This window comes from Mastigoproctus giganteus, chromosome 3, assembly GCF_048544385.1.
Source record: "Mastigoproctus giganteus isolate SK-2022 chromosome 3, ASM4854438v1, whole genome shotgun sequence".
In the NCBI taxonomy this organism is placed as follows: domain Eukaryota; kingdom Metazoa; phylum Arthropoda; class Arachnida; order Uropygi; family Thelyphonidae; genus Mastigoproctus; species Mastigoproctus giganteus.
Genome location: NC_143577.1, coordinates 222026574 through 222050126, shown reverse-complemented (window position 1 = coordinate 222050126; position 23553 = coordinate 222026574). Strand labels below are relative to the sequence as shown.

Sequence of the window (23553 nt, the reverse complement as noted above, 5' to 3'; positions counted from 1 at the left end):
CAGTTCTTACTAAAATATGTTAAGCCTACTGATATGCTATAGTGGAGCAAGAGTAATTTTATTTAATGCCATAACACTTTCTTTTCTTGAAAAGTGAAAAATTTTGAGCAGATAATTAATAAAAAAATAATATTTATTTATTCCTTACAAAAGTAAGGCATTACAGTATGAGATAAAAATTTTGTTGTTTTAAAAGAATTCTTTATAATTAACAGTGTCTTTCTTTCCAGGATATGTTCACTGAAGCTTCAGAGCTTTTATTTAATGCCACTAGAGGAATGGTTTTCTTCAGAAATGTCACCATAGCAATTCCAGAAACATGGAATTCAACCAAAGTGGATGAATATGTAAATCGTATTGATTATTTTAATGATGCTGACATTCTAATTGATCAACCAAATCCTGTTTATGGAGATCGTCCCTACACTCTTCAGCCTGATAGTTGTGGAGAAGAAGGAGAATATATTCACCTAACCCCAACTTTTTTTCAGGATGTAAAGGGATCATTAAAGGACTTTTATGGAAGTTCAGGTAATATCTCTTGGAGATTAGATAATATTTATGGAGAGCAATGATGGCTTTTTTATGTAAGAATAATACTTATACATTATTTATTGGCACCTCCGTAGCCAGGTGGGCAGGAGCAACAGTGCGTAGCACATGCTTCTTGATTAGACCAGGGTTCGAGCCCATACCCACCAAATACAGAGAATGCCGAAAGGTCAGGAAATGATCACCGCATATTCCCGGAGTAATACGGCCTTAGTTGCTAATGCTCCTAAAAACCAAACAACAACAACAACAACAACATTATTTATTCAGCAAAAATTACATTAAATTAAATTTTAAAAAATTTAAATCTACAGAAAAATTTCAGTTACTATTTAATAACAGTAAAAGTTGGAAATTACAAGTTATTTTGCAAAATATCTGACAATAAATTTATGTAATAATCACCAGTTAACAATGATAACACACGGCTATTATGATATTTCAGCAAAAAAAAAAAGAGTAATACAGGGTGATTCTAAGTTATTGGCATGGTTTCCGTGACCATCGTTTCCAGTTTGACCATTTTCAAACCGGAAACAACAAAATAAAACTGCTGGTGAAATATGAAAGTGTAACTCAAAAAATTTTATTTGGCAATGCTGTACTTGCCAAATTGGTGTCTCTGATGTCTGGGAGATATTGATGGAGATTTAGTGATGAAGCAACATTTTACCTATAAGGGAGGGTAAATCATTATAACTGCAGAATATGGGGATCAGAAAACACTCACGCCATTCGAGAATTTGAAAGAGATAGTCCAAAGGTCAATCTGGTGTGCTTTGTCATGTTCGGAAGTTTTGGGGCCCTTTTCCTTTGCGGAAAAACAGTGATAGCGGTGACCTATCTGAACATGCTACAGCTGTATCTGTTACCCCAGTTGGAAAATTATCAGCCAAATGTGGTGTTCCAGCAAGATGGTGCACCACCACATTGGGCTCTTATTGTTCGAGAATTTCTTGACATGCATTTTCCTTGGCACTGGGTTGGGCGTGGGGGACCGATTCCATGGCCTCCGCACTCACCCAATCTTGTGCTGCTTGATTTCTTCCTGTGTGGATACGTAAAGAACATTGTGTACAAGACCCCTGTGACCTCCCTTGATGAACTGAAGCTCAGAATTGTTTCTGCAATCGAAACAGTTACACCACAAATGCTGGAGAACATTTGGAGGGAAATTGAATATTGCTTGGACATCTTACGTGCCACAAAAGGCACGCATGTTGAAGTTGTTTAGCATTCTGCAGTATCGATTCTATAGGTAATAAAACTTTTTGAATTACACTTTTGTATTCCATAAGCAGTTTTATTTTGTTGTTTCCGGTTTGAAAATTATAGACCACAGAAACCCCGACAATAATTTAAAATCACCCTGTATAATGTGATATTTGTTGAACTGTAAAATCAAAAATAAATATTCAAGCAGCATTTGCTTACTTAAACCTTTCATTAATATATAGTATTAACCTGTAGTGGTGGTGCTGGACCCATGAGGTTCCTTTTGAAATTAAGGAGCTTGCTTGAAGATAAAAATATGATTTACGGCACCTCCCTAAATATAATCAGTTTTACTTGGTATGGTGCTTGCTTTTTTTTTTTTTTTTTTTTTTCTCCTATCATTTTTTCAGTTATAGCAGGGGAAAACCTATCAGATTCTGCATCACCATATTTGTTCTGCTTTTATGTGTAGTATTGCTAGTATGGGAACCTAATAGGTTCCTTACTGACTTTACAAAGTGTGGAATGTGTTCTTCTAATTTAAGTTATTTTAGAACTCCCACAACATATCTAGCAATATAATCTATTTGAGACAGCAACAGTTCTAAGAGTTCATGAGGCATTTTTGAAAGATTTGTTTAAAAGATTAATTTTAAATTTTTGAATAATAACAAATGTATTGTCATTTAAACGTAGAAGGTGATATTCACTCACGATAGAGTTAATATCGTGAGTGATATTTGAAATTACACAACATGTGTAATTTCAAATTTTATATGCTTCACGTTGCACCAAATTTTAAATAAATTATGAAAAAATTTAAAAATTAAAGTAAATAACTTTATTTAATATATACATATTTTTTAATCTTTTTAAAACTATTTGTACAAATAATAAGCATAAATATATGTGCACATGTTATATGATTTAAATTTTGTACAGTTAACAGTTTTTAAAGTGGAAAATTGAAAAGACCAACAGTTTCGTCTATATTTTTTGCCTATGTTTTTATTTTCGGTTTAATTTTTCAATTTTTTTTGATTTTTTAAAATAAAACATGCAAAATAAACAGAATTTTTTAAATATTTAAGTCTTTTTTATATGGCACACACATTACCAAAAGTTGGCAGATATGCAGTAGCAATGAAGAGGATAAATGGACAGATTTGCTGAAGCAAGGGGCTTAACACTATTAAAAATAAGTGCAGGCAGAGGACATATTCCTGCTATAAATTATATTTCACAAGAATGATCCTGTGTTTTGAAACTGCTATTATATATGTGGTATTAAAATTTAAAGGTTATTTCATATACAGTAATACCCCGACTTACGCTACCCCGACTTACGCGAACTCGGAGTTACGCGGTTCTTGATTTTTTCGTTTGGCAACGCTGCAGCCCACTATCTTCAAGGTCGTTTTTCATATGTTATCGATATACGGTGCGACGGCGGAGAATGAGAGCGAAAGATGAACAAAATTCAACTTTGCTGCTTTTATGTTTTTTATATCAGTGAAGGGGAAACACATTTCACCATAATAACGTAAAAACCAACACAATTCCAGCTATCGGTATAATCGCAAATGCAATTAGATCAAGTTTACTACCAGTTTATAACAGATTTCACTAGCAGAAACGCAACTGGATTTTTATTGTTTTATGGTAGTAACCCCTAGAAATGTGAGGTGTTAATAGCGTATCTCCGCCTTTATGGTGTTGTTTATTCAGTTGCTACATGCGCGCAGCTTTGTTTATGCTTATCAAGCGTGCCTCCTCGTTTTGTAATTGTGCTTTATTCCCTAAAAATGAGTAAAATACTTAATTAAAAGGTGTGAAAAGGAAGCGTCCTGGTGAAGACTGCAGATTCAGAGAGAAAAAGAAAAGCACTTATCGATAAACAGAGGCGGACTGGGTCAAAAATTCTTACCCGGGAAAATTTATAGTGGCCTCATACTATGGTTTATGGCCAAAATCACACTGGTCCACCGGGGTTTCCCCGGTAAGGCTTATGGCCAGTCCGCCTCTGTCGATAGAGAAAAAATATGAAATTGTGAAACGCTTTGAGCGAAATGAAAGACCATGTGATATTGCACGTGCTACAGGCCTAAATGAAGCAACGGCGAAAAGCACATGACAATTGCAAACTTGACAGGTTGAAAATTGAAAAGGGCTCAATTGTAAAGGGCTTAAAATTTTTAGAAAACATAGACTCCAACGAAGAACGCGTTATAGCTACAAAGCAAGGAATAAAAAAATTATTAGCTTGCTACGAAGAAATTCTGCGTGAAAAAAATAACGCGCTGTGTCGTCAGAGGAATTTGTTAGATTTTATGAAGCCATCGACATCGAAATAACTTTTTAACGTAAGTCATTTGTTTTTTTAATACATATTTTGTATTAATATGTATAAAGAACTGCAATTTTATTAATATTTTTCTTCTAAACTAGTGTTTTTGTTAGTCCTTGGTCCCAATTAAGCAAAATTTATATGTATTTATATGCAAAGTTGTACCCCGACTTACGCGAATTCGACTTACGCGATTTTCGTCGGACCCGCCTATCGCGTAACTTCGGGGTATTACTGTATATAAATTTAACAATGAATTCTAGAAGTTAAATGCAATTTTCCATTACATTTTCAGGTCGGCAGCTCGTTCACGAGTGGTCCCATCTGAGGTATGGTGTGTTTGATGAATATGGGACTCCTGGTGATCCTTTGTATCCTGTTATTTACAGAAAGGGTGGAAATGTAAGTAGGAGTGAAAGGGTGATGATTTATTTTCATACATATATACACTGCCCTATTATTAATATCCAACCCCCCCACTCATGTCCTATCCAAGTACCACATGTTAGGCACAACTATAAATATGCTCTTAGGCCTTCATTGAGATAATACAAATGTAAATACAAGATGCCACAATCAACAGAGTTAGCAGACTTCCAGCACAGAATGATAACATGGTACCAAAATAAGCAATCGGTCTATATGCATCATTTCAGTGGCACTGAAAATCTCTAGGTCAGTGATGGTAATGTGATCTACAAATAGAAGCAGAACAGAATGAAGTGATGAAACTGTCACAAAATGATCCGGAAAACCTCTCAAGCTGATGGAGCAAGACTGAAGAGCCCTTTAAAGAATTGTCCACTCAAAGGTCAACATTGCAGCACTCACAGGCCCTCAGTAAGATGATTGTGACATGTCAGCACCAGTATAGTGCACATGACACTGCATGATATGAATTACAGGTCAACCATCACTAATCCGGCCACTGGTAATCTGGTTCCACTGCTAATTCGGACATAATTTCCCCATAACAGATAAAGTTGAACTTCTGAAAAAACTCGACAGTGGTGTGTCTGTGAGAAGTTTAATTCTGCTTAGTTGTAAATTCCAGCAATTTCTCTCAGTTCCTCTTATTTTAGTAATTTTCTTTTAGCCATTCCTTTTTAAAATATTATATATATTTTTTACAACACACTTGTACAAACTTGTGGAAAAACACAACACAATATGATGGATAATACAGTGTGCTAACAAACTTGTTTTCACAAAATCTCTAACAATACTGACAAACTTATTGCGACTTTTGAGGGTTTATTTTATCACAATTAGTTTTATTGTAGCGCTCGCCACGTGTGCAGTAAACTAATCACAAATGACCTTCATATGTATGCCATAATAGTGTCACACATATGTGGCTGACACGGCTTCTCAAGAAATAAAGTAACCTAATGGGCCACTTATGCGACACAGAAAAAGACACTTTTTTTGATATTTTAAGTGAAAAAAACGACAACACTGATGTTACAGTATTTATTTTAGAATTACTAATCAAATTATTTGCTAAATATTTTTTGGCCCCTGGGAATCTTTTTCTTAAACTAGTTTGGCAGTCAACGTGTTAAAGGTAGGATGAGGTGGTTAGCTGTTGGATAAACTGTGTGTGCTAATCTAACCACCGGTGATTCAGCAAACTCACTAATCTAACACCCCACAGGTCCCAACGCTGCCAGATTAGTGACGGTCGACCTGTACCATGTTTGTGTAGCTACCCACAAGCCACTAATCTAATCCCTACTAATACCAGTTGCCATCTAGATTGGTTTAGGGTCCACTGTTCTTGGATCTAGACCAATGAGAATTTGTGCTTTGGGGTGATGAGTCACAGTACATTCTACATTCTACCAATCTAACAGTGATGAATGAGTGTGGCAGATGCCCAGAGAAGCTACCTACCAGATTGTATTATCCTGACAGTGAAGTTTGGTGGAGGCAGCCTGATGGTCTGGGACTGTTTTTTGTGGGTTTTTTTTCTTTTTTTTTTGGGGGTGGGGGACAAAACCATGAATGCTGAGATCTCTCTAGGTCTTCTGGACATTTATGTTTCCTTCACTGTGGCAGAACATCGGGTAAGGCCCATACCTGTATCACCAGGACGATGCTCCACATTGTACTGCTCACATTGTAATGGACTGGTGTGGGAATGTGAGTGTCAAAAAGTTGGACTGCCAACACACACACACACGATGATCCAATTTTTAAATCGGATCATCGTGTGTGTGTGTGTGTGTGTGTGCGCATGCATGCACGAGGAGAGACTGCTCAAAATATAGAGCTGAAACTAGTCGTTGCTTTGAAGGCCAAATGGCAGAACATATCGGAAGGCATTTACAAAAAACTGTTGGAGTGTTTCCACAGAGACTAGAGGCTGTTGCGAAGGTTAAAGGATTTCAGCACAAGTTATTAGTTTTCTTGTAAATAAAGGTTATTTGTAGATATTCAGGTGTCTGGATATTAATGGAAGATCATTGTAGACTCCAGATTATCCAGACTAATAGTGAAAAGAGGAAATATGGATAATCCAAAATTATTTTATTTTTAACTTACCGTATTTCCCCATGTATAAGACACACCCATTTTCGAAAAATTTGGGGTCTAAAAACTGGGTACGTCTTATACAGTGGTTGTAGATTTTTTTTTTACTTGCATTTCCCACTTTTTCGCGCTTGTTGTCTTTGCGCTCATTGTTTCGCACTTGTTACCGGTATATTAGGTTACGTTTTGCCATGTTCTGCCCAGAAATGGCTCAGAAAATATTTTTGTTCACTGCTGAATTCAAGTTAAAAGTGATCAAGTTTGCAAAAGTGAATGGAAATTGTGCTGCTGAACATAAGTTTGGTCCTCCTCCAACTGAGAAAACAATCCGAGACTGGCTACGAGAAGAAGAAACCCTACTGGAAACGCCACGGCAGAAGAAGGTCATGAGAGGCAAGTCAGCAAAATGGCCTGATTTAGAGAGGGAATTGAAGGTATGGATTGAAGAGCAAAGGGCAATTGGAATTCCTGTGTCCACAAAGATGGTTCAGCATGAGGCAAGAAGAACTGCTGATGAAAAAGAAGTTACTGATTTCAAAGGAGGACACAATTGGTGCTTTGGGTTCATGAAATGGAATGGACTAAGCATGCGTACACGCACCAGACTTGCCCAAAAGATGCCTGAAAGCTATGAGCAGAAGGTCCTTGAATTTCATCATTTTGTCATTCAATGTCAGAAGACACATCAATTTGAGTTGGGACAGATTGCAAATATGGACGAAGTCCCCCTTCAATTTGACGTCCCAAGTAACAGAACTGTTGATAAGAAGGGGGTGAAAACTAACTGTGAAGACAAGTGGACATGAAAAGAGCCATTATACAGTTGTTCTACTTGTTGTGCCGACGGAACCAAGCTGCCTCCTATGCTGATTTTCAAACGCAAAACAATGCCAAAAGAAGACATTCCTCGAGGAGTGATTGTCCACGTTCATGACAAGGGTTGGATGGATGAGGATGGGATGAAGATCCGGTTTGAGAAAGTTTGGAGCAGGAGACCAGGTGGGCTCTTATGCAAACCTGCCCTATTGGTGCTTGATCAGTTCAGGGCACACATAACAAAAAACACAAAGAAGATTGCTGCAGAGCAAAAAACAAAACTTGCCTTCATACCTGGAGGCTTGACATCCCAGCTCCATCCACTTGATGTCAGCATTAACAAACCCTTCAAAGCTGCCATGAGATACGAATGGAATCAATGGATGAAGTCTTCTGGGGACAATTTGACACCAGCAGGAAGAGTAGTAGTAGTGGCATGTGATGCAAGAAAGCATGTGTATGAGCTTATGCAGCATCAGCCAAAAAAAAAAAAAAAAAAAAACACACCATTCCCTCCAAATGCCTGTCCAGTTCCTCCTTAAATTTATTCAACCTATCAACTTCCACAACGACAGATGGAAGTTTGTTCCAGCAATTAACCACCCGCTGGCTAAAGGCAAATTTTCGCACATCTATTCTACATCTGTCTTTTCTTAATTTGAATTTATGACCCCTTAGGTTCGTAATCTGAACAAGTGGAAGGATCCCATCAGAATTCAACGAGCTCAACCCGTTCAAGGCCTTATACACCTCAATCAGATCACCGTGCAGGTGCCTAGTCTCCAGCCACTGCAATTTGCAGAACTTAGAACTTAGCCTCTCTTGGTAAGAGGATCCCTTCATTCTCCTCACCAATCTTGTTGCCCTTCTCTGTACACGCTCAAATAAATCTACATCCTTCCTAAAATGAGGTCTCCAGACCTGTGCACAGTACTTAAGGTGTGCCCTGACCATTGCCTTATACAGAGGGATAATCACCTCCTTTTCGCTGCTAGCAAAATTCCTATATATCATTGACAAAACCCCATGACTTACCCTGGCAGCCTGTCTGCATTGCTCAGAAAACTTCCTATCTGCCTGCACAATTACTCCCAGGTCTTTTTCATTTTCTACCACCTTAAGTGTAGTACCACACAGTTGGTACGTTTCTCTGGGGTTACTTCTACCCATATGCAGTACTTTGCATTTGTCAAGGTTAAACTTCAGTTGCCACTTCTAGCCTATCTGCCCAAATTATCTAGATCCTGTTGCAGTAGCACACTGCCATTACTGGTATTAACAACCCTGCCAACCTTTGTATCATCTGCAAACTTCGACATTAAGCCTGATATACCTTCATCAATATTATTGATAAATGTACAAAACAACAGTGGACCCAACACCGAACCCTGTGGGACTCCACTAATAACATTAGTCCACGAAGAGCGGCACCCATTGATTACCACCCTCTGTCTTCTCCCACTTAACCATCCTTTTATCCATTGTAGCAACTTACCCTTAATACCATTCTGCTCCAATTTGTACAATAGTCTTCCATGCGCAACAGTGTCAAACGCTTTCCTGAAATCCAAATATATGATATCAAAATTATTTTTTTGCATCCAGTTCCTTTGTAGCCACATCATAATATCCTATCAAATTTGTCAGACAAGACTTTCCCTTAACAAACCCATGCTGTGTCTGAATTAATGCTGCAGTCTTGTCTAGATGATCCTGCAATGCATCTTTAACCAGTGACTCCATTATTTTACCCGGAACAGAAGTTAAACTAACTGGTCTGTAATTACTCATGTCACCCTTCGATCCCCCTTTGTGAATTGGGGATACATTTGCACATCTCCAGTCCGTGGGAACCTCCCCTGAGTCCAAGGATGCTCTCATAATTATGGCTAAGGGTTTGCTTAGTTGCTTTGCCGCCTCCTTTGATATAGTCTCTAGAGCAAAGTTTCCGGCATCCCCCTCCCCCTATACTTCTCCTTTAACCCATGCACGGTACTAAGTACTATAGGTTTTGATACCTTTCGTGTTTGGGATTTTCATAAAAAAAAAAAAAAACTGGATAGATCCCATCCACCCCAGGTGCTTTTCTTATGTTTAACTTCAACAATTTCTCCTCCACTTTGCTCTCAGTTATTACAAAATCATTAAGTATCCTGCTACAATTTGAAGTGAAGAAACCAACTATAGGAGAAGTTTGTACCTGGGTGAAAAGATCCTGGGATAATATCAAGATTGAGATCATTGTCAAGTCATTTAAGAAGTGTGGCATTTCAAATGCCATAGATGGAACTGAGGACGAGGCAATATATGAAGACAGTGGTTCGGCATCAGACACAGATGAGGACAAACTAATGGATGGGAGTTTTGACAGTGATGAATAAAACTTGAGTTCAATAACTTTATGTAATACATTTTTTTTTTCAAATTTCGGGCCCCAAAATCAAGGTTTGTCTTATACATGGGAGAGTCTTATACATGGGGAAATATGAATGTATGCATGAATAACTGTTAAATACTGAATTTCCAATAAATAAAAGTAAAAATGAATTAAATTAAACTGTGACAGTTAAACCTATGATTGTAATACAGTCTAATATGAATGAAACTGTATTGTAATCAGAGGTGTAAGTACAAATTCATGTTTGATATGCTTACCCGGCTGCTTGAATTGAAAATAGAGAACAATCAGAATGTCAATTTTCACAATAGAAACAAGATTAAATATATTTTTGAAAAAAACTTATCCAGAACATGTAAACATACATTAGTTTTGACATTTCAAATGCCATGATTAATTTATTATTTTTTTTTTAATTCAAAATTTCTATAAAAAGGTATTAGAACCTAGAGTACTCAGCACCATGCACAAGTTGAAGGTTGAGAAGACAGAAGACACTTGTTGACATTACACTTGAATTTCTGTAGATTGTAATTTTAAGGAAATACATATGAAGCAAGATTGTTCCAGAGAACAGAAGCTGAAAGTATAAATGAGAAAGAGGATAAGTTGATTCTGAGTTTTTAGTTGGACAGTGAATGAATGCTGACAGATTGCCAAATTACAGTCAAACTTGTAACTGATAATGACGATCTTAATATTTTGGAATGCATGTGACCATGGCTGAATGGTTATTGTCAGAACAAAGTTACCTTACCTCTATTTGAATCCACATGGTGCCAAAAACAATAGTGATATTCATGGTCTCTATCTTGTAAACTCCTCTGATCCAACAGAGTTGTCCCAACATATAAACAGAATCAATTTTTAATTTAAAAAAGTAAACTTATCAATTGGATATCAGCATGTGCTTAGAACTCTTTTTAAATCTTTTAAAATTCTTTTATGAAATGCTGTAAGAAAGAGTAAAATTACTAAATTTATTAATTTAGGGCACACTATAAATATACTATACATTTTACATGTGTTACTTTTGTTGAATAAACTTTTCAAAATTACTTTATACATAAGTACTCTTTATTGAAATTACTATATATGTAATTTCATAAAGTAATAAATGAAATTTAAACATTATATAAAAGAAGAGGTGAAAAAGTTGGGGAATTTCTGTTAAATCTCAATCCCACATTGAGTAGATTTTAAGACTACACGACATTTAATAACTATTATCTTTCTGTAACTTTGCCAAGCACTAGTAAGAGCCAATATCCAATGGCTCATACATATCTGTTTCTGTATTCCATATTCCATTTATAATAGTAAAAGCATGAACAGACCAGCATGCAAATAACATCAAGGGCTGAATAAGAAAATTGCTAGTCAGTGTGAAACAGATTACTATGCAGCTAATTTGTTTGTGACTAATCATCCCTAGATAATTATACTTGTTGGTTTGTTTTATCTATGCTACATCCTGTAGCATAGAAAAATTCAGAATAATAATTCGGACACAGCATGGGTTTGTTAAGGGAAAGCCTTGTCTGAACACTTTGATTGGATACTATGATATGGTTACAAGGGAACTGGATGCAAAAAATAATTTTGATATCATATACAGTCAGTTCTCGTATAGCACAATAGTTGTGTTCCTAGAAACCCACATGCAATGCAAAATCGTGCAATATAAACAACAGGCCCTATGGGGAAAATAGGGTTAGGTGCTGACCACCCAAGATTGAACACACATTTGTAACCAAGACATTACCAAACACAATAAATAATCGTAATAAAATACGTATTTTATTACAACTGTTACGTAATAAAATATTGCTAATGCTTTTGCTTCTATCGTAAGCAAACTTGTTTTTTGTTTGATTTTTTTTATCTAAACAGATGACAGCCATTCCATCTCTTCCAATTCTTTGTGTCTTGATCTAATGGATTTTAATTAGACTTTCAGTTGTTCCTGCTATGAAAGCTGTTTTTATTTTCTCTGCATTCTTTGTAATTCTCGGCGTTACCTCATTTAGGCCTGTAGCACTTGCAATATCACATGGTCTTTCATTTCGCTCAAAGTGTTTCACAATTTCATATTTTTTCTCTATCAACAGAGGCGGACTGGCCATAAGCCTTACCGGGGCTTATGGCCATAAACGCTAGTATGAGGCCACTACAAATTTTCCTGGGTAAGAATTTTTGACCCAGTCCGCCTCTGTTTATCGATATTGCTTTTCTTTTTCTCTCTGAATCTGTATTGTCTTCACCAGGATGCTTCCTTTTCACGCCTTTTAAGTATTTTACTCGTTTTTGGGGAATAAAGCACAATTACAAAATGAGGAGGCACTCTTGATACACATAAACAAAGCTGCGCGCGTATAGCAACTGAATAAACAACACCGTAAAGGCAGAGATACACTATTAACACCCCACATTTTACTAAAGCACATTTCTAGGGGTTACTACCATAAAACAATAAAAACAATTTCCAGTTTCGTTTCTGCTAGTGGAATCTGTTATAAACTGGTAGTAAACTTGATCTAATCGCATTTACGATAATACCGATAGCTGGAATTGTGTTGGTTTTTACATTGTTATGGTGAAATGTGTTTCCCCTTCATTGATATAAAAAACACAAATACATTTTCAGAATCTTCTCTTCATTCCTACGTGAAATTCGTGTAGTGTAAACACGTGTTCTAACCCCAGGGGCTCACATCTGGTGAGTATGGGCTTGGCACACCCAGGATTCTGAGCTGGATATCATCATTCTTCTCTTTCTTGGTGATTCCTGTCTACTTCTGACTCTCTCTCTCTCTCTCTCTCTCTCTCTCTCTCTCTCTCTCTCTCTCTCTCTCTCTCTCTCTCTCTCTCTCTCTCGGGGTAATTCAGAAATTTTTTTTTGGTTGGTGCAGCATAAGCCTCTGGCTTCCTTGCACCATATGGCTAATAGTAATAATAATAGTTATATGAGGATTGACTGTACCTGGATTTCAGGAAAAGCTTTTGAAACTGTCGCACATGGAAGACTACTGTACAAATTGGAGCAGTATGGCATTAAGGGCGAGTTGCTACAATGGATAAAAAGGTGGTTGAGTGGGAGAAGATATAGTGGTAATTAATGGACACTGCTCTTCATAGACTAATGTTATTAATGGAGTTCCCCAGGATTCTGTGTTGGGCCCATTGTTATTTTGTATATTTATCAGTGATATTGATGAAGATATATTAGGCTTAATGTCCAAGTTTACAGATGATACAAAGGTTGGCAGGACTGTTAATGAGAGTATGCTACTGTAACAAGATCTATAAAAGTTGAGCAGATGGGCTGAGAAGTGGCAACTGAAGTTTAACATTGACCAATGCAAAATACTGCATATGGGTAGAAGTAACCCCAGAGAAACGTACCAACTGTGTGGTACTACACTTAGGGTGGTAGAGAATGAAAAAGACCTGGGGTAATTGTGCAGTCAGGTATGAAGTTTTCTGAGCATTGTAGACAGGTGCCAGAGCAGGTCATGGGGTCTTGTCGAAGATATACAGGAATTTTGCTAGTAAGAAGAAGGAGGTGATTATTCCTTTGTATAAGGCAATGGTTATGCCCTGCCTTCAGTGCTGCATACAGGTCTGGAGGCCTCACTTTAGGAAGGACATAGATTTGCTTGAGCGTGTACAAAGAAGGGCGACAAGATTGGTGAAGGGAACGATGGGATGCTCTCACCAAGAAAGGCTTAAATTTTGCAAACTGCAGCTTCTGGAGACTAGGCACCTGCGAGGTGATCTGATTGAAACCTAGAAGTGTTATATAAAATGGTGTAAAAGGCCTTAAGTGTGTTGAGCAAGCTCAATGATGATGGAATTCTTGCTTAGATTACAAATCCGAGGGAGCATAAATTCAAATTGAGGAAGGACAGTTGTAGAATAGATGTTCAGAAATTTCCCTTTAGCCGGCAGGTGGTTAATTGATGGAACAAACTTCCATCTGTTGTTGTGGAAGTTGATAGCTTAAATAAATTCAAGGAAGAACTGAGCAAATGGTTGTGTGAAATGCAATTTTTTTTTTTTTTTTTTTTGGGTGATGTTGTATAATCTTGCCTTCTTGCATCATATGCTAATGTAAACTTTATAATTTTATTTATTTTGTATTTCTTTAGTATTAGTATTAGTATTAGTAACGGCCGTATGGTGCAAGAAAGCCTATGGCTTATGCTGCACCAGCCAAAAAAAAAAAAAAAATCCGAACAAAACAATGATATAAACAAAAATTAAATAAATAAATAAATAAATAATAATTAATCTTTTATGTTAAATAATCTTATTTAACAAAAAAGTTATTTTGCATTCTAAATTTCTATTTATCATGAAGCAGTTGTACTTAATAATGGTGAGATGCAAACAGATTAATTTTGAGATGGTGTAGCCTGGAGCTGAATTCATATGGAATTCCAAGAGGGAAATCTCTCCCTTACTTCATGAAAAAGCCTTTATTTGACTCTGATGTAGCCACATCTCTACAAAATAGAAGAAAATGGAGGGGTGGAGGAGGAATCTGACCTGCAAATTCCATTTTCTAAGGAATAATTGTTGCTAAGATTTTTGAACTTGTGTTGTTGATCCTTGAATTTTCTACTAAACTCATCTATTACAGATTTCTTATTCATCTCTTTAAAAATAGTATAGACTCTATAGTTACAGTTAATGACCACCAGCTTTGATAATTTGAACTGATTAGAACAGTTATGAGAAATTTAATTAGTAGATCTATGGACTTGCCATAGACATGGGCTTGGCACACTCAGAGTCGTGAGCTGGATATCATCATTCTTCTCTTCTTGGTGATTCCTTTCTACTTTTTTCTCTCTCTTTCTCTCTCTCTCTCTCTCTCTCTCTCTCTCTCTCAGGGTAACTTGGGAATTATTTTTGGCTGGTGCAGCATAAGCCTGAGGCTTCCTTGCACCATATAGCTAATAATAATAATAATAATAATAATAACATATAGAGATTGGGAGATTATTATACAAGGAACATAACCTCATATATTGTTGGTTTAAAGACACTTTTAACAGTAACTAAGAGTAATACATATTGTTGCATTTCATTCTGTTTTTCAGTGAACATAAAGAAAATTTAACTCTCTATAAGAATTCAATACAAATTAACAATGCTGATATTAAAATACTGTGTACCAAGTGTTAAGTAGTAAAAATTAAAAAAGGCAGTGATAAAATAGATATAAAAAAAATATTTCCCTCTTCTCTAGTTGTTTCCATCTACCTGTATGAGTGGCATTGCTGGTTGGTTCATGCAAACAAAAGATGAGAGTATTTGTTCCCTTGATGAAAACTTTGCAGTTGATCCAGACTGTGTATTTGTTCCTGATGTGCATAATGCAACTGCCCTAGCATCTATCATGTATGGGCCATTTCTGGAATCAGTAAGTCAGTTCTTATTTTTGAAGTTAGTGTTTGTAACATATTTTGATACTACATATTACTTAAGGAAGAGAAAATTATTTGCTTGTATTTGTATCATTAAATATATCATTAAACTCGAAAGATTTAAGAAAATCTATATGGGAACTGGTTTAAAAACATAAATCATATACAAAGGGTACTAGGAAAGTTTTGCAATATGACGCAACAATGAATCACAGGAAGCTGCTTGTTGCTGCATGTTGAGACATGTTCATACGTGCATAGTAGCCGCCGCGCCAAGTCGATGGGCTCAGTTATTCATTAGTAGTGAGAGTGTAAAGTGCTTGCGATGGCATCGTGGTCACGAAATGAGATAAGGACAGTTTTGCGGTATAATTTCGTGCGTGGTTTAACCATAGACCAGTGCTTAGAAGAAATGACTCTTGCACTAGATGATGATTGTCCACATCGTACAACGATATTCAGGTGGTATAGAGAATTCCAAAGGGGAAATTTCACTCTGGAGGATTCTGAGAGGCCGGGAAGGCCACGAACGTCAGTTACGGAGGAAAACGTTACTGCTGTGAGGAAAATGCTTGACGAAAACAGGCGAGTGACCTACCAACAGATAGAGGATACTTTGGGCCTAAATGCACCAGCAATTCGTTCGATTCTGCAAGATCATTTGCACGTGAAGAAACTTTGTTCTCTCTGGGTGCCGCATCAACTGACTGAAGAGCAGGTGACACGACGTGTGACTTGGTGCCGGGAGATGTTAAAAAAGTTTGATAAGGGACAATCTCGGTATGTGAACAACATCGTGACAGGTGACGAGACTTGGCTGTACTATTACGATCTGCCGACCAAGGCTCAAAACAAAGTTTGGGTCTTTGATGATGACGACACACCCGTAATTGTCAGAAAATCCCGATCTGTAAAGAAGAAAATGATAGCTGTATTTTTCAAATCGAGTGGAATTGTGGAACGTGTCATTTTGGATACGCAGAAGACAGTCACAGCTAAGTGGTATACTGAACAATGCCTGCCTAAAGTCATTGGATCTATGAAGAACCTGCGGCCAAAGTCAAGAATGGACACCTGGTACCTCCATCACGATAATGCTCCAGGTCACCGCGCCAAAGCCTGCACCGAATATTTGACCACGACAGGACTGAAACTTCTCGAGCACCCTCCCTACAGTCCAGACCTTGCTCCCTGCGACTTTGCACTGTTCCCGCATGTGAAAATGAAGCTAAAAGGGAGGCGGTTTTCCAGTGATGAGGACCTTCTACGGGCTTGGGACAACGAGTGTGCTTTACTCCCTAGTGAAACTTGGCAGAACTGGTTTAAAGATTGGTTTCGGAGGATGGAGAGGTGTATTGAATGTAGAGGAAATTACTTTGAAAAAATTAAATAAACAAAGCTGTATTGCAAAACTTTCCTAGTACCCTTTGTATACATGTGCATGTATGCACACACACACACAAAAAATTGTGTAAAAAATTCTTGTTCTAAATACTTGCACAGAATTAGAACCCCTCTAAAGGTACCTTAGAGGGGATCTAACTGGCTTTTAAGGCACTGAGAGGTGATGGTAAAATGAAGGTGAAATTTTCATGTATTAAATGATGCTAGAACCAGAGAGCATAAATTCAAACTAAGGGAGAGAATTATATAGTAGATTATAGAAAATTTTCCTTCAGCCAACAAGTCATTTAACCACTAAGAATATATTGTTTCTGTAGATAATTGAGACTAACTGCTTATAGAAGATGAAAGGCCCCATTGGGTTAGTATGTACAGGAAGAGGAAACACTGCAAGTGTTTTTCTTTTGTTTGTTTGTTTATTTATTTTTTGTTGGTTGGTGAAGAAGATCCCTGATTCCTTGCATCATACAGCCATTATTAATACTAATAATATCAGTATCCTTATAAATCTACAGCAAGTAACACCAGAAACATATAAAAATGTCACATGTAAAATCATGACTGATAATCTCTTTTTTGTGTACCATTCCTCCCATATGAAGGTGGTTCAATAAAGAATCGCCCTCATCTACTTCCACATATTGCAGGATACATGATATTTTGTGTGTAGCATCATACATATCTCTGTACTAAAGGTGTAAAATTTCAGCCCTGTGTCTTAATTTTTTTCTCTTACAGAGCTGAATGTGAGACAAAGTAGCATCATGGACAAAGTTGAACCAGGGCTGTAATCTGGTATCTGTTCTTGAAGGGAGAATCTCCTAAAGAAATCCAAGAGGAGACGACCGCTGTATATAAGGATGAAGCCTCATCCTATGGCATTGTGAAGTACTGGCATAAACAGTTTAGGTTTGGTCGGATATCGGTAGAATCTGAGCCCATTCCAGGTCATCCCCATTCAGCCATTGATGACAGCACAATCAGAAAAGTGGAGTCATTAATCATGGAAGATTGCTGGATATCTGTGCTTGAATTGTCCCAGGAGGTGAAGATTAGTGTGGACTCTGTTGAAACAGTCCTTCATGACCAACTCCATTTATGGAAATTGAGTGCAAGATGGATTCCCTGATTATTGACTGGTTTCCAGAAGGCTGATCGACAACAGAAATCATGAGTTGTTAGCCCTGTGCCAAAAAAAAATGGGGAAGACCTTTTCTCTCATCTAATCACTCAGGAGGAAAGTTGGATACATCATTTTGACCCTGAAAGTAAAAAGCTGTCCATGGGGTGGCAACATCATGGTTCCCCCTCAAAGAAGACAAGGGTCCAAGTGTCAGCAGGAAAAGTCTTGCTGACAGTGTTTTGGAATGAGAAAGGCGTAATAATGACTGATTACCTGCCGAAAGGTAGAACAATCACAGGTGCCTATTATGCCAACCTACTCACAAAATTACAGGAGAAAATCAAAGCATGTTGGCATGGAATGCTGTCCAAAGATGTGAGAATGCTTCAAGACAATGCCCCAGTTCACACTTCTGAAATTGCAACAACACAAGCGGCCACTTGTGGATATGAAATACTGTCCCATCCAGCCTACTCACCCAATCTTGCACCATCAGACTTCTTGTTTCCTTCCCTCAAATCATTTCTTCAGGGGACCCACTTCCCCGACGATGAGACACTCATTTCTGCAACAGAGTCATGGTTAAAAGACCAACCTCACCACTTCTACAAAAACCGTATCCATAGCCTCATCCATCGATGGGAAAAATGTGTAAATCTGCACAGTGGCTTGTAGAGAAGGACTAAAACCTGTGACGAAAATCAACAGGCTAGCACAGAGGCCACTGCAGCTAGGTCAGAGCAATTCTTTATTGAACCTCCCTCATATTTCCTCCTCCTCCTCCTTCATTGACCATCCTGCCTTTCTCAGCAGTTGGCAGTCATATGCACCACAGAACTTTTGTGTACATTGGAAATAGTGTGTTTGTTGGTGCCAGCCAGACTCACACTATAATATGGTAAGTTATGATTGTATGGTCTGTTGGTAATCAACTTGCATGATATATGTTGATTATCAGGATTTTGACAATTTCTCATAGCAATGCTGAGTGTGAGAGGATATTCAGCTGTTTTAAAAAATTAAAAACTCAGCTCAGATTAACTGATGAAACTTTGGAAATTCTTTTAACAGCCAAATCTAGACAGTGGGCTTCCTGATTGTTATAAACAAAAGTTTGATTCAACATTTTTGCAAAGTAAAGATGATTGTAATTATGAGAAAAACTTTTCTCATATTTACAATTACCAAATCTCCATCTTTTCAAAGGTCAAAATGTGGTGGCTATGATAATTTTTATTATAGTAGTTTCATTGTGTATTATTACTAGGCTAGTCATGACAAGGCATACAAACATACAAAAGAGTAGTGAAAAATGTTTTTTTTTAATTCGAAACTCACTACCAAGAGATTGAATGAATGGTGAAATAAGTGTGTGAGTGGGATGACAAGATTCATGGCACTGGCACTGCTTGTTAGTCATATGTTACTAAACTGTCAAAAAAAAAAAAAAAAAACTTTAATGAGAAACATTCATACATAACTTGTTATGTATGAATGTTTCTCATTTCCAAAAACTGGAAACTGAATCATCTAAAAAACACTGGATGTTATGTTTTTTTTTTTAAATTAGCTACTATCATTATGAATATGATATTTTTTTATAATATGAATAGTATTATTAATAAAAAGAAATGAATGAGGCATACTAATATGTAGACACATTATTATAAGTTTCTAAATGCTGGAGTACAAAATTGGGTATAAAATTGCCTGTGCAAACATTTAGGCTGTGAAATTTTCTTTAATTGTTGATATTAAATATATCAGTATAAATGTTATAGTGGTATTTTTATAGTGTTATACTGATATTTGGTTGGTATAAATGTTATACTGACCAAAACATAAAAATAAAATAAAAAATTCAGTGACAGGTATGCATATGAATACCAAAGCCATGGATCTGGTATTCTATATTATGAAAACTAATTAGCTACACCTTACAAGTTAAACATAACTGAGCTGTTTGCAATCCACATATCACACATAGACTTATAAAGTTATGTGTGAATTTCATGGTAGCTTAATGAATGTACTTATAACATAAAGTGCTATTAAGTATATACAGTAATACCCCTAAGTTACACAATAGGTGGGTCTGACGAAAAACGCTTAAGTCGAATTCACGTAAGTCGGGGTACAACTTTGCATATAAATACATATAAATTTTGTTTAATTGGGACCAACGACTAACAAAAACACTAGTTTAGAAGAAAAATATTTAATAAAATTGCAGTTCTTTATACATATTAATACAAAATGTATTAAAAAAATAAATGAGTTACGTAAAAAAGTTATTTCGATGTCGATGGCTTCATAAAATCTAACAAATTCGTCTGACGACACAGCGCCTTCTTTTTTTTCACGCAGAATTTCTTCTTAGCAAGCTAATATTTTTTTTATTCCTTGCTTTGTAGCTATAATGCGTTCTTCGTTGGAGTCTATGTTTTCTAAAATTTTTAAGCCCTTTTCAATTGAGCTGAGACCTTCTGTCAAGCTTGCAATTGTCATGTACTTTTCTGGTGGAAGTGGGTCTGAAGTGTCGGATACTTCAGTGACGTTTTGCTCACGCATCTCTGTGAGCTCATTCATTGTCAGCTCCTGACTATGTGAATCCAACAGCTCATTGACATCATCACCATTGACTTCCAAATCTAATTGCCTGGCAAGATTAACAACTTCTTCTCTCACATGAGCGACATGATCAGTTTCTGGCATTGTTTTCGTCTCCTTTTTGAAAAAAAATGGATAAAGTTTCTTCCAGACGCCATTCAATGTTTTTTTTTGTGAATTTCATCCCAAGATTCTTCAATGATTCTTACGGCATCTAAAACATTGAATTGTTTCCAAAAGTCTTTAACAGATATCTCACTATTTTGTCTCATAGCTTCATTCAGATGTGCAAACAAACGGCTTGTGTAGTAAGCCTTGAATGTTTTGATGACTCCCTGGTCCATCGGTTGAAGCAAGCTGGTTGTGTTTGGAGGCAAAAACACAGCTTTCACACGTGGGTCGAAATTAATTAGGGTGGCAGGAGGGTGACCGGGTGCATTGTCAATAAGAAGCATCACTTTAAATGGAATCTCTTTAGACTTGCAATAACGTTCAACTTCGGGTATGAAGTGGTGACCAAACCAGTCCTCAAAAGCGGAAGCTGTCACCCAAGCTTTATGATTTGACTTCCAAATCACTGGTAAGCTAATTTTAGATATACACCAAACGAAAAAATCAAGAACCACGTAACTCTGAGTTCGCGTAAGTCGGGGTATTACTGTATATGTATTGGTTTGTATATTTATTAATGCTGAGTTCAGTTTCTACTCCATTATTGCCATGATATAAGCCAGTGCTCTTCAACCTTTATCAGTTGTAGAACCCTTTTTGTAAATTCAACTTTTCCACAGAACTCCAACATCTTTAAAAACAGTAATATATATACATATACAAATTAAATAAAAAAGCAATAAAATAATTTACAGAACATTTTTGGAGGGTTTCACAGAATGCAGGTTGAATACCACTGATACAAATAATGTATCTCTTGCACATATAGTATTTGTAATGATAACTCATAGCAATAAGTTTTTGGTACTGTGATAACAACACAGGCATAATTCATTTTATCTTTTTTGTTTGCATAGGTAAAAGACTACTGTGATGAAACAACAAACTTCAAACATAATATATATTCCCCTACCAAACATAATGTGCTCTGCAATTATCAGGACACATTTAAGGTAATTCTGTCGCATAAAGACATGATTAACAACACAGGGTAAGTGACGTGATTGTTTGTTTTAATTCAAGAAAAAATAAAATAGGCTTATTTTATCAGTTAAATTAAAATAGTCATCAGCCAGTGTCACAATTTTTATGATTGCTGTGATTAGGCGACTGATAAAGATTTGTCATCAAAACTTTGTTCATACACTTTACTCCATTAATATAATAAATATTCTTATTAATATCCTTATGCGCTGTCATCTCAAACTTTTTTTTTTTTAAATTGTATCTTGGGCAGTGTTTCTATTTTGCAACTCGCTAATGAAGTACAACATATAGGAACACCAAACAAACAAAGCAGGAGGGGAAAGAAGTTTGTGCCAAAACTGGTGAAAAACAGGTTTTTTGAAAAGAGCAGATTTTTTAATAGTCACACTGCAATAGAAATTAAATTTCGCTGGCCAAATGCATTTCATATTAAAATATAGCAACGAATTTACCAGTACAGTGTGCTTTCAAACATTGGCTTACTTCTGGATTTCTCTTTTGGATTGTCCATTTAACAGGAGCGACTGTTTTTATAAGGATGGGATACCTTGAATAGAATGAGAGCAAGCATATTTGCTGATGCTATCCAGGCAGCGATAGGTGGGTTGGAAAACTGCGAGCTTGGGGGAGGGGGATGCACAGACTAATAGTTTAACTAGAGCCACAGGCAGAGGTGAATGTGACTCTTGCACTGCTACTATTGGTACATGCAGCAGCCTGGAAAGCCAGGTGTCTAGGATTTCTGGCCCTGCTATGGGTCAACATAGAACAAATAAATACATTGGCTGTGTTACAGTAACTAAGAGTAAGAACATTTGCATGCATACTTGCACCTACACTGATGCTAGGAGCACTGTAAATAAATTTGATGAATTTGAAGCACTGATTAAGTCATCAAATGCAGACATTGTAGGAATAGCAGAGACACTATTACTCAGACATAAGTGATCCTGAATTTGAATATGGGGAGTATAATGTATACAGGAAGGACAGACAAGACAGGAGAAGTGGAGGGGTTATGCTCTTAGTTAAGAAGCATATTAAATCTAAGGCAGTGCATCTAGTTGACATAGGTGACAAGTGCAATGTTGAGTTAGTTTGGTGTGATATAAGCACTGGGAAAACAAAGTTGGGAGTGGGAATGTGGTTTAGGCCCAATAACTGAAGAGTACACTAAACAGCTATAGAGAGAAATAGAATGGGCCAGCAAAGCAGAATGTCTTGTAATGGGGGATTTTGACTTTCCAGATGCTGACTGGAATTTGCGGGTTGGTCATTCACACACTAGCAAGATTTTTGTGGTGGATCTCTTGGATAACTGTTTTCTACAGCAGCATGTTAGAGAGGCAACAAAAGGAAGCAATGCTCTTTATCTGGTTATCAGTAGTGATTCTTCGTGCATTAAGAATCTGCAAATAAAAGACCTATTGAGTGGAAGCAATCACAGTGCGATAATGTGGAACTTAATTAAAGACATAACTACTATCAAAGGAAAAGGCTTTTGCTTTCATAAGGGTGACTGCTCTGGTCTCAGACATTTTTGACAGTTTTTAAATTCTGTGCAGTGGGACCAACTGACGATATTATCAACAGCAAATTCTAAATGGGAAATCTTCAAAGTAGTAATCAAAGAAGCTACTAGGCTTTTCATATCAACAAAGAAATACTGTTCAAGGCTTACCGTATTTCCCCATGTATCAGACGCACCTTAATTTTGGGGCCCAAAATTTGAAAAAAAAAAAAAAAAAAAAAAAAAAATGTATTACATAAAGTTATTGAACTCAAGTTTTATTCATCATAAAATTCATACAACTCATCACTGTCAAAACTCCCATCCATTAGCTTGGCCTCATCTGTGTCTGATGACGAATCACTGTCTTCATATATTGCCTCGTCCTCAGTTCCATCTATGGCATTTGAAATGCCATTCTTAAATGACTTGACAATGATCTCAATCTTG

At 36.7% G+C, this 23553-nt stretch overlaps 1 protein-coding gene across 1 annotated transcript in view; it reads left to right on the top strand.

The window, feature by feature from the left end:
- The window catches only part of LOC150088768 (calcium-activated chloride channel regulator 1-like), a 179671-nt gene that overhangs the window by 18597 nt on the left and 137521 nt on the right, over window positions 1-23553 (top strand). The window contains exons 3-6 of the mRNA XM_090370317.1: window positions 231-531; window positions 4410-4516; window positions 15121-15294; window positions 21464-21597. Coding sequence (XP_090226443.1) covers window positions 231-531; window positions 4410-4516; window positions 15121-15294; window positions 21464-21597 — 716 coding nt within the window. The remainder of the gene's footprint in view (window positions 1-230; window positions 532-4409; window positions 4517-15120; window positions 15295-21463; window positions 21598-23553) is intronic.